Source organism: Ovis canadensis, chromosome 10, assembly GCF_042477335.2.
Source record: "Ovis canadensis isolate MfBH-ARS-UI-01 breed Bighorn chromosome 10, ARS-UI_OviCan_v2, whole genome shotgun sequence".
Classification (NCBI taxonomy): domain Eukaryota; kingdom Metazoa; phylum Chordata; class Mammalia; order Artiodactyla; family Bovidae; genus Ovis; species Ovis canadensis.
In genome coordinates this window covers 47209296-47221966 of record NC_091254.1, presented here as the reverse complement: position 1 = coordinate 47221966, position 12671 = coordinate 47209296, and the positions used below count along the sequence as shown (strand labels likewise).

The 12671-nt window shown below is 42.6% G+C and overlaps 1 protein-coding gene across 6 annotated transcripts in view; it reads left to right on the top strand.

Moving 5' to 3' along the window:
- WASF3 (WASP family member 3) overlaps window positions 1–12671 on the top strand; it is a 74738-nt gene that overhangs the window by 43567 nt on the left and 18500 nt on the right. For all 6 annotated transcript variants that reach the window (XM_069602259.1, XM_069602254.1, XM_069602260.1 and 3 more), the window contains one exon: window positions 10660–10794. In XM_069602259.1, the coding sequence (XP_069458360.1) occupies window positions 10660–10794 (135 nt within the window). The remainder of the gene's footprint in view (window positions 1–10659; window positions 10795–12671) is intronic.

The window sequence follows — 12671 nt, the reverse complement described above, 5'->3', positions numbered from 1 at the left end:
TGCGGTCACACAGAGTCAGCCACAACTGAAGCGACTTAGCAGTAGCAGCAGATAAGATCAAATGTGTAGTTTAAAGTAGTGTTCATTTTTAAAAGCTTATTATACATAAGGATAAAATAATTGGTAGTTGTTTTTTTTTTAAGTGAGTTATTTATTACACTTGGACAGGACTAATTTTTTCTTTTAATGTAGTGAGTTGAGAACTGTGCTATGACTGGCATAGAATAGAGGCTTGATACGTGTTTGTTGATTGAATAAGATTTCAAATGAATTAAAGGATCCAGCCTGAGGATCCAGTGAGAGTTGCTGATTTTAACCTTCTAAAGGTGAAAGTGCAGATATTGACTTCCAGATGGAGGTCAGCAATGAGCTGCTGGTGACACGTATGCAGTGCCATGTACGCGTCACACGCGTGGGTTACAGACATGTAAGCAAACACAGGCATAAGGAGGAGAGGGCTTCCTTTTTTTCCAGTTTTGAACATGAGATGCACACAAGGAATACGCCATTTCTTAAGACTCATGTGCATGGAAATGCTTTTCCTCCAAAGCTTTTGAAGTTACAGTCTTTCTGCCTAACTTTTACATTCACGTCGTGATCTTATTTTCTCACTTCATCCCACTCCTTTTCGGTTTAGATGGTTCACACTGCATTTTGGGTGACAGGTTTTCACAGTTAAATTTTCAGAACCTCTGTTAATAATGAGAAAATCCTCCATGAAATTTCACATCCTGGTCGCCTCAAGCACAGGAGAGTGGTTTAAAAAAACACACAACAACTCAAGTACTTTTATGTGTTTTGAAGAAGAAACACAACAGATGAGTATTTTTTTTTCTTTAAAAGAATTGTACTGTGTTGTTATGGATATATTTTTGATATATGATACCTGTAATCATTGGCTGAGGCCAGAGTAACCTGGAAATTACTTAAAATGTGTTTCAAAATAGATTTCTTCTGGAGTCTGAACTAATTATAATTGATTTTTGGTAGGGGTTGTTGATAAAATGTGTAGATTCATGTTACCAGAGGATGCCGTGTAGATTGTTGAAGGGTGGACGTGTGTCTGTGTGCCTTCATGTGCTTCTGTAAGAACGCTTTTCAGTCTCTTGTTTTTATGCCTGAAACGTCTGTGGGCATGGGGTCTAAGTGAGGGAAACCGATGTGAACCATTACGGTTTTTAATAACCGTGCCGTGTTCCGGGTACAGCATTGTGTCAGTCGAGTCTGTGGGGCCCTTTAGTAAGCGGAGCTGCCCACACGGTCTGGTCTGTTCCGTGGAGTCCCCTTTGGGCAGACTGAGGGCAGCCCCTCCGAGGGTATCTGAATCTTCACCCTTGGGACCCACTGGTGTGCTGTATCACTCGGCAGGCCCAGGGTTGAGGCTGCTTGTCAGCTCACCTCACAAGAAGCAGGTTACCCTGGGCTGTCCAGGTGGGCCCAGTGAAAACCAGGGTTCCTTAAATGGGCCGTCCGGAGTCACTGCTTCTCTAGTGCGGCGGTCCCCAAGCCCTGGGCCGCTGACCACTACCTCCCGTCAGGTCAGTGGTGACATTAGATTAGAGGTGAAGAGCAAAGAAACTGTAGTGTGTTGGATCATCTGGAAACCAGCCGCTGCCCCTGATCCGTGGAAAAAGCGTCTGCCACAAGATCGGTCCCCTGGTGTCTGAAAGGCTGAGGAGCACTGCTCTCATGGATCTAGGGGAGGAAGAACAGCGCCGGGGCCAGAAGGCGTCTCTTTGGCCTTTTCCAGAAGGAAGACTAGCAGTGGAGGGGCTGGTGCGCCTCTGGTGTCTCTCCGGTTCTCTTCACATCGGTGGGGGGACAGTTCAGCATCCTGAGGGGATAATAGATACCAAATAGTCCCTCAGAATGCAAACAGAACTACCATATGACCCAGCGATTCCACTCCAGGATGTATATCCAGAAGAAAATGTAAATACTAACTTGAAAACGTGTTTCAACAGCCCCAGGGTTCATAGCAGCACTGTTTACAACAACTGAGCCTGGAGGCAGCCTGAATGTCCATTGACGACCGACGGATGGAGACAATGGGCTATAGACACACACGTACACACGGTAGAATATTACTCTGCCATAAAAAAGAACGAAAGTCTGCAGCGATGTGGATGGACTGAGAGAATATTATACTTGGTGAAATAAGTGTCGGAGAAAGGCATACTGTGTATCCCTTACATGTGGAATCTAGAAAAAAAATGAATGTATATCGCAAAACAGAAACGGACTCACAGATACAGAAAACAAGCCAGTGGTTACCGGTGGGCAGAGGGAGGGGCAAGATAGGGGTGCGGATTAAGAGATGCAAACTACTGTGGACAAAGCAGGTAAGCAACAAGAATCTACATATATGCAGCACACGGAACTATAGCCATTATCTCGTAATAGCTTTTCGTGCAGTATATAACCTGTAAAAATACTGAATCACTGTGTAATATAACTGAAATGAAAATAATATGTAAATCAACTTTACTTCGGTGAGGTGGAAAAAAAAAATTAGTGTGTTACTTGGTTTTCCAGTAGTGGAGTATTGATATCTTTTTCCTCAAATAATGACAGTTTAGCGTAGCAATTAACATTGAATTGGGAGTGCTTCTTCATCATTTTCCTTGATTAATTATCTGAGTGCTCTTGTTCTTATCACCTAGTTGCTCAATTAAAATTAGTGCCTTGCAATCAAATTCCTTCTGACATTATAATGTAATTCTAATAGAATTTGCTTTAAAAAGGAGACAGAGCGTTTGTGTCAAATCCATTTCTGTGCCTCCCAAGCCAGTTTCTACTTCTCTCTCTACGTTCTTGGAGTAATAGCTTTCTTTTCCTTTCTCATGAAGGCCTCCAGGATGGCACAAGGAGGGGAATTAGACCTTAGGTGCCCCCCGCCCAGAGGTTTTGGTTATATTTGATGGTACTAATAAGATAATATAGAAAACTTAGCATAGGATAACATGGAAGGAAAAAATTACAATTATTTAAAATTAATCACAGGAAGTCATTGATAATGGTTCATATATATCTTTCTAAAAGTGATTTCTCATACATCTGGTTTTGTAGCCTATACTCAGTTGGTATATATTCAGCATCCAAGATACATTTTTAATATCCAGAGATTACTGTATTACATTGGTATACCAAGAATAACCATTATCTTGCTGTTGGGCATACATATGTTTCTTTGTTTGGGGAGACACTGTCATAATTCTTGTATAAAACTAATACTTACATCTCAAATCTTTTTTGGCATCTCTCTCTTTTTTTTTTTTAAGATTTCTTTCATCTTATATGTCATCAAGCTTCCTCCCACAGAGCTAAGATCATCCTTACCAATGGTATAAAATTCTGAGACTCTTATCAGTTTTAAACATGAGTCTCTTAAAAAAAAACTATTACAAAACCTATTTTCCATTTAATTTCTACATTGAGTACTTGTATAAATGAGAAGGAAAGTCTGTTTTCTTCTCAGTTTTTAAATTAGTGATTAATATTTTTATTAATACTCTTTATGTATTATGTCTCATATCAGACCAAATGCTAAATTAAATGAAAATACTTCCTTGATGGCTTGCAGCGTAATACATTTGCTTTATGTAATTGGATCTGAAATTCAGGGTGGTGTTAACTGATTATACCAAGTGCAGTCTAGTCAGAAGAGAGATTTTAAGTGTTTTGAAGGCATGCACTGAATAGATTTCTTGGATGTTTTTAGCCAAATGGAATATTTGAGGGGAAAAAGGGGAGATTAAACATAACATATTCAAGAGAGAGATCACAAGTTCATCACCATGCAGGTTCAGGCTAGGTTAAGGGTGCTTTAAGAGAAGAAGTGTTTATGTACTAGACAGAGTTGACTGGAAGAAACAGCATGGATTTTTAAAAATTTACTGCCTCAGACCGGTTTTTGCATTTCTTGTGGATAAAAATAGAAAGCCAGTGAAGGAGGTAAGTAGCCCTGTGTACTTGTACGTGTAAAGTAAGGCTCTGTCGGCTACAGAATTGGAGGCAAGTAGAAGAATCCCTGGAGAAGGAAATGGCAACCCACTCCAGTGTTCTTGCCTGGAGAATCCCAGGGACGGCGGAGCCTGGTGAGCTACCATCTCTGGGGTTGCACAGAGTCGGACACGACTGAAGCGACTTAGCAGCAGCAGCGGAAGAATCCCCTCCTCACAAAGATGGGGCTGTTGGAAACTGAAGCGTTTTCCCTAACCCATCACTCACCTGGAGCATCAGAAGTGTTTCCTCAATAAAAGTAATGACATCAGGGTTGTTTCTCAGCTCTCCCTGCCCTGGGCCAACTGCAGTGTGGCAGGGTTTAAACACAGACTAATTCTTCCTAGCTCACGTGGAGAGCCAGCCATCAAACCTCTCTGCCTTTATCAGCTGTGTTCTTCCCATCTCGTGAGTTCATAGGCCTACAGTAACATATCATAAGTGTCTTACAGGTGTCTCTCTGATCATTGCGATCTGCACTGTTATTATCACCTAAAAACATTGAGGGAAGATTTTAATGTTTTTTTCTAAGATTGTCCAAACCATGACACCACTCTCCTATCAGTCCATGACTGTGATGCTCAGCAGTCTCAGCTATGTTCCTCCTTGACACAGGGCCTTTCGTAAGGGTAGGTCTACTGTGTCTGCTTCATTCTCTACCAGCCTTCTACACACGTGGTCCAGCCAAAAATAGGAGACTCACGGGAAGGGAGAAGAGCGTGACACTCAATCAAGAAAGAGAAAAGTTACAGAAAGAAGCAGGAACCACAGATGACCCCAGCCTGGCATTCCAGACGTGGAACTCACACCCACCTGCACAAGAAAAGATCTCAGCAGCTTCTTTTAGCTCATCAGAAAACTGAGGTCACAGGACAAACCACTGCCCCAGAACTGGGAAAGGCAGATTCCAAGGATCACAACTTACCAGGATATGGGAGGTTTGAACAACATTGCCAGCCAGGCTGACTTCATCCATGTTTGTAGAACACGAAACTCCCACCTGCAGAATATACGTTCTTTTAATGCTCCCTGTCTAAGATGGGGCATGCGCTTGGCCATAAAATAATACATTTGAAGAGACTCATACCACCAAGAGCACGATGTTAATGAGAAAATAATTCTAATAATCTTTCTAGATAGTTCTCACATATTGGAAAATCAAACCCACAGGCAGCTTCTAAAGTAACCCTTGGGTCAAAGAAGAACTCAAAAAGGAAATTGCAAACTCTCACTGCACCGGTAATGAACACACAGAATCACCAATGTATTTGTGGGATTTATGTAAAGAGGTGCTCGGAGGGAAGTTTGTGTCTTTAAGAGCTTGTGTCAGAAAAGGAGAGGGACATGAAATCAGCAGCCTTCCTCAGGTGGGCATTCAGGGCCACTCGGCAGCCACACTGTAATTCCTGCACTAATTAGCTTCCTGCCTGTTTCACATCTTTTCTCCCCACAGCCCCCAATCCCAGATTGTGAGCAAATGATTTGCTTATTTCACTGGGAAAATAAAAGCTTTTAGGGGAGAGCCAGACATCCCCCTTCTGCCATCTCAGCCCTCTGCTTTGCCTCTGCACCGGCACGTCCTGCCCCGGCCGCTTACGGTGGTGATTCCAGGACTGGGTTTACCCCCTTCTTGCCTGCCTCATGCACCCCTGACTCCCGTCTGTGTCCTTCCTACCAAATACTCATTTATTGAGAGATCACCCTCCGCCCATTGCCCCGTTCCTTGCTCCCTTCCTTCCCAACAAGATTTTGAGCTTGGACTCAAACTCATGTGGTACAGATAAATCCCTAATTGGTTCTTTGTCAGTTAAGAATGAATCAGTGGCTCTTACCTCTTCTGGTCTTTAATTCAGAATTAGTTCAGTTCAGCTATTATCAGACTTGCCATTGGAAGAGTGAGTCAAATTAAGCTCTTCGAACAAGTTACTGTTCATAGAACTGAGTGCTGTGGTTGCAATACTTTATTCTCTTTCATCAGAAAATATAGTTCCTCCTATTTTCTTCTCTTTAGTCACTTGTCAGCTTCCAGCAGCTAGTAGAAGATTAAGTTTGCAAGTCTTTAATTTCTGTTTGTTTTTATAAATCGAGAACTTCCAAGGGGAGTAGAGTGTCCGTTGTGTTTTTTCAAATAGGATTAAGCAGTGAAGGTAGAGGGTCCATTGTATTGATCCTTTTTGGCCTGTTCAGCATCTGCAGAGTGTGTTTTGAGAACATTCAAGTCACTTCAGGAAGAGGCTGTGCAGTCCATGCCCGAGTTGTCAGTGGTACACACTGTTGCTATTAATTAGATTTCTGCAGCACTGAAGAGAAAGGGGTTTTCTTGGAGTTGCACTGGAATTTTTTTTTTAAAACCATGAATGGTCAAGTAGAAAAAAATTAGTTGGTTCCATTTTGATTACATCTGGCATTCCAAAAAAACAGCTGCTAGACTTGAATCCAAACCATTTGGAACACAATGCTTTGTCTACAGGTCATCCAGCTGAATGGGCAGGCATTTTCCCAAACGGGCTTCAGAAAACAGTCTGAAAGGCGATACTGGTATTTCAAAAACCAGTCAGTTTGAAAATGTGGTGTGCACAGTGCTTGTCCTGTGGAACGAGCATGTTAAAGATTTTGAGATGCCTGAGGCATATACATGTTTAATCTTTCTGGTCCAGCGTTTCCCAAGTGCACCTGAGCAGGGAGCCTTTGTTGGTTGTGTCCTTGTGAATGAGAAAACAATGGTACAGGTTATGTGTCTTTATTCAAGAGATGCTGAGCACTGGCTAGCACAATCAGTGCAGAGACCACGGGCGTGGCCCACGCCCTTACAGGACTTGTGTAAAAAAGCCAAGAGGAGGGCTGTAGGATGCGTCCTGTGACTGAGATGTCCTCTGGGTATCTGAGGACACAGGGAGGGGCCTGTGATCTCACAGACCCCAGTCTGCTTCCCGAAGGATGGGTTTTAAATGTGTGCATTTTTGTTTGTTTCTTCAAATCTCTTTTTGAGTACCTACAGTAAGCCAGACACGCCCTAGACCTTGGCGATTGATGCCATAGCGATGCATAGAGTCCTCCTTTCCTGAATCGTGTGTTCTTGTGGAAGGAGGCAGGCCGGAAACAGGATCACTGAATACAAGTGTATAACTTACTATGTGGCGGTGACTGCTCAGAGAACAACATAGCAGGGAGGGAAGGGGGAGAGTGTGGGGGTTTGTTTACATCTGTGAGTGTGTATACAGAGAGGCGATTGCTGTTTAGCTAGAGAACATCTCCCTTGGAAGATGACATTTGGGTCTAGACCTGGGTGACAGAAGTGGTCCAGGCGGGAGGTACAGGAGATGTGAAAGCCTGGGCGGGAGCAGGCCTGTCTGAGTATCCGCGGGGCCCGTATGGTTGGCGAGGAACGTGAGAGGGAGATGGCAGCAGGGGATAGGCCTGGAGGTCCCTGAGCTGGACCCGGCAGAACCTTCTGAGTCACTGCCGGCCTTCATTTCTTTTTCTGAGTGAGGTGACAGCATGGAAGGGGTTTGAACACGCAGAGGACTAATGGCATCTGTGAGCAAGTGGGGAGGGTTTAGGCAGTGTGTCCTGCCAGAGCCCAGAAAAAAGACAGAGCAAAAGTGCACAGGGCCCCGTGCCTGCTCAGAGCCTTGGGTTTGGTCTTGAGATGATGGGAGCAGTGAAGGGTCGGAATAGCAGCATCCTGACGTGCAGATCTAAGGATGGAAGGCGAATCTGGACCCAGGAAAACAAAGCTGTTGATATAATTCAGGAGAGAAACAGGAAGGGCTGGAGCCCAGGGGGTGGGGGACAGGAGAGGTTTGGTGTCTGCCCGTGGAGGGAGGGAGCAGTCACGAGCGACTCTGTTCTTTCCAGGGCTTCATTGCAGGTGGACCATGCCTTTCCACGTAGGGGTGTGGGTTTGAGTTAATGGGAACATGAGTTCCTATGAGAACTTGTCCAGGGATTGCGATTCTTATAGGACACCAGCATGGAGATGTCTGTTAGGTAATTAGACACACAAGGTTTGCTCAGGAAGTTCATAATAAAGGCAGCAAACAAACATTACCGTTGGATGCCGCATCTAGTTATAGCGTTTAAAAGCATCCATAATTCGTCTGAAGACTCTTTTTTTTTAAAATTGGTTCGCCTTTTGGAACCATTTTGTATATTGCGTGAGTGGGGACTGTCGGCAGGATTTCAAGTGATGAGAGAGCCACACCGCGGATTTTCAGCTTCAGGAGAAACGATTTACTGCTCAGCTGAGATATGTAGTTCAGAGTCCCCACTCCCATTTTTAGTGATGTTCATTGATTCCTTTCTTAATCTTATTTCCTCAGACAGTGTTCCTGTTATTAAAATAGTTACACTGTTAGAATTCATGAAATTATACAAATTTTCAATTTTTAAGAGATGCTTATCCAGTATCTAGGAGTAACCACTGAAGCAGCAGAATATTTCAGTCCATTTTATTAAGTAAACAGGAAATTTCCAAGTGTTTCATGACCTGAGATAATTCATAGGAAGTTGCTGATTTCTAGCCAAGAAAGCTGAGGGAAGTGTGCGCTAAGGCAGGGAATCGGAAGATAGGAGACCCAAGCTGTCATTTCATCTGTTTGTCCCACTTTCTCGGCACGGTGTCTGGACGGACCACCTGGTGCTCAGCTTAGTCACCTGGAAGGTGGGAGCAGTGGCTCCATGTCCTCGTGAGTTCTCAGTCATCATACAGGTGGTGCCAGAAGGCTTTGTCCCAGGTGGGGACAGCTGGGGACACCCACTGGACACAGGTGGTTCTTCACTCTCGTGGAGGTGATAGTCTCGGGGTTCAGAGCAAAGACTAAGGTGAGTGTGAGAGCACCGTGTAAAGTGTAACACACGGTGAAAGCATTACAGTTATTCTTGCTCCAGGTGACTTTTCTTCCGGGAAGGTTCAGGCTCTCTTCCCTTTTGAGTGATAAATTGATAGAACATGCAGATTAAAAACAATGCATCTTATACCCCTCACAGAAATTAAGTCAAAATGGATCCTAGACCTAGATGCAAAACAATGAAATTCCTCGAAGATAGCAAAGGAGAAAATCTAAATGACTTCGGATACGACTGTGACTGTTTAGATACAGTGAAAGACTTTTTACATGACAGTGTAAAGAAATCATTGACAAGCTGGACTTTATCCAGATTAAAAACTTATGTTTCATAAAAGATATTGTGGAGAAGACGAAGACAGGCCAACAACTGGGAGAAGATGTTTCCAAAAGACATAATCTGATAAAGGGCCATTATCCAAAATATATCCAAAGAACTCTTAAAATTCAGCAATAAAAAAAAGAACAACTGGTTTGAAAAATGGGCAAAAGACCAGAACAGACCTCTCACCGGAGAAGATGTGCAGATGGCAAACAAGCACATGAAAAGATGCTCCACGTCAGTCTTCAGGGAAATGCAGCTTAAAACAAGATGCTGCTGCTAAGTTGCTTCAGTCGTGTCCAACTCTGTGTGACCCCATAGACGGCAGCCCACCAGGCTCCCCCATCCCTGGGATTCTCCAGGCAAGAACACTTGAGTGGGTTGCCATTTCCTTCTCCAGTGCATGAAAGTGAAAGTGAAGTCGCTCAGTCGTGTCCGACTTTTAGCAACCCCATGGACTGCAGCCCACCAGGCTCTTCCGTCCATGGGCTTTTCCAGGCAAGAGTACTGGAGTGGGGTGCCATTGCCTTCTCCTAAAACGAGATAAAACACACCTATTAGAATGGCCAAAACATAAAACACTGACCGAACCAGGTGCTAACGAGAGGGTAGAGCAACAGAAGCTCTCGTTCATTGCTGGTAGGAATGTAGAATGGTCCAGCCATCCTGGAAGACAGTTTAGCTGTTTTTTAAAGAACTAACCGTACTCATACCGTAGCATCTAGCAGTCATGCTCCTTGCATGCTTAGTAGGCAGTTATTAAATGTTTGTTGAGTGAGTAAAGGAATGGTGTTAGGATTTGGAAATTGAGTGAAAGCAGATACTGATTCTGATCCTGTGAAATTTTCAGAAGTGTTGTTAATTACACTTTAAGGAAGATGGGAGGTATGTCTCTCACTCACGGGAAAGAAGAGATGATCTGTACAGAAAAATTTAACTCAGAATTCAACATATTGATTTTTAGGGAGGGCCAGAGTTAGCATTGTATACCTAGATTTTGAAATATGAATTAGAAGAATTTAATGCCATTGGAAGTGTGAGGCACCGTGTAAGATACCTGACATTGCTGATTGTGAATGAGGTTAAAATCCTGAATTTAGAAGCCAACATGATTTCTTGAATCAAATTTGTTTACTTGGGAAGTAAAAGGAAAGTTCAGGTCCTGAACCGTGTATGCACAAAGCATGCAAAATGAGAGCTAATTTTTTCCCAAAGAAGCTTAATTTAATGGGAAGCAACTTGGTGGGTGCAGAAAGCTCATAGTAAAAAATCTGTATTATCTGGGTCACTTAAAAATCCTACAACTTTGGGTCACTTTCAGATACGTGTGAGTATTCCTAAAAAATTTGGAGAAATCCTACAGGCCTTTCTTTGATAGTGATACATTTTGTGATGGTTTACACAAAATGACACGTGCGGAGGTTGGCGCTGGGCTTGGGTGAGAGTGTGGCCTCTAACTAAGCGGCCTTCTGTTGGTGCCTTCTGCAGGCAAACATGCTGAGGACATATTTGGAGAGCTGTTTAATGAGGCCAACAACTTCTACATCCGTGCGAACTCTCTGCAGGACAGGATTGATCGCCTTGCTGTCAAGGTCACCCAGCTGGATTCCACGGTGGAAGAGGGTAGGTCATCCCTGGAGAGTCCGGAGCCAGAAGTGATGCTGAAGGAGGGGAGGGAATCACCCTGCTGCCTCCTCGGGGTCATGTGCTCATCCTTCATCTCGTCTTTTCCTAGAAGAAAAGCAAGGGGCAAACCCGCAGCTCGGGGTTACTTAGTAATTAAGAGTCACATCTGGTCTACCTCGTGATCCACACTCAATTTTTCCATAAACGACACATGCAGTATTTGTTTTAAAGGACTCGCTGAATGCATTCAGTGTTAGAAGTCCTAATGGAGGTTACTGGTAGTTATTGGAAAGATACTTTCTTACCGGAAAAATCACAGACTCACTCCAAAGATACTGTCCAGCTAAGAGAGCCCTGTACCCTCTGCTCCCCTTAGGTAGGACTGATTGTAAGTAATTGAGCGGATCCTGCTGACTTAATTGCCCGGAAATGAAGGGCTTCAGGCCTCTAAAACAAAGTTAGTATCCACAGGTGCTGTGTAGTTAACTGATGGTCATTTTGATGATGTTCCCTGAAATTGGGATAGTTTCAAAAAAAAATTAAGATTCAACAATCCCTTAGAAAAATTTTCACTTTTTGTCTCTTTCAAATAAGAGACTGAAATTAGACTGAAAAAAACTATCCCCCCAAATCAAAATGTGCCATTTTATATTTACTTTGAAGAAAACAGTCAGATTAAAAATTATTTTTTATACAGGTAGTTACAGTTTCCCTCCTGGCATTAAAATGATCCTAGCATCTTATTTTTCTATTAGGCCTTCAATAGCAGTATTAATAAAATGTGAAAGTTTTCTTTAATGTAGTTATTTATGAAATTCATCCCTCATCATTCGAAAAAACATGTTTTCTTGTCTTCAGATCTGTTTCAAAGGTCAAAATTAAATTAGTGAATTAAAAACTTAACAAGTGTAGAACATTGAGATTTTAATATTTGTTATGAACATTCTTACTTTTCCAACAGTAATTAGGAAGCTAGAGATGTGCTCTTTTTAATTTGATTTTTAAATGTATCTTTTATTTAAAAGGAAAAGTTTGAATAGCTACTGGGTCTATTCAGACAGGAGTTTTAACATTTTAAATCAATCATATACTTTTCAAATGGTGTCAAAATGATTTTAAAAATACTTACTTGTCTTTATTCAGCTTTTTGTTGACTCTTGCAGTTGTGGTGCTTGTGATAAACCTTACCCTGGAAAAGGTTCGAATCGTGAGATTCTACAGCACATTTTATAGCCTTACATTCCCTTCCCAATCAGTATTCTCCCTTATGACTTTCCTTGGTGGATATTCCTATAGAAGAATCCTTGACCAAATCAGGAAATCTATGCTCTATGTGATCCTGCCACTCTTCCGTTGGGCAGTCTTGGAAAGGTCATTTAACACCCCTGACCGTCAGCCTCATTGGTCCAGTGGGTGAATGCGCCTGTACACCCACCTCAGAAAGTCATGTCAAGGTCAGATGAGTTGATACCTGAGATGCAGCATGCCATTCAGACTCAAGAAATGAGGGTAATTAGCCTGCTTCTCTCAGACTCCTTAGTGTAGATTTGTATCATGCTGCTTAATTTCCAGAACTCGAGGTGTGCTGAAAAGCTTTACCATTTCTCCTTACTATTACTGTCAGAAAAACTTAATGCACTTTCTACATTCATGTATTTTTTGCAGACGTATTAACTGTTTGAATGGTTCCCCTCCCACTGGATACCCCGAATCTTTGTGCTTACATACCTATTACACTCATAACTTTATTCCTGTGTGGTTTCTGAGAAATGCTATTTAAGTAAAGAATGGTGCACTCATAATTAGGCTCAATGAAATCATTATATTGCCACAAAAGAAGGAAAGACATGATTTATAGAGATAACTATTGTTTA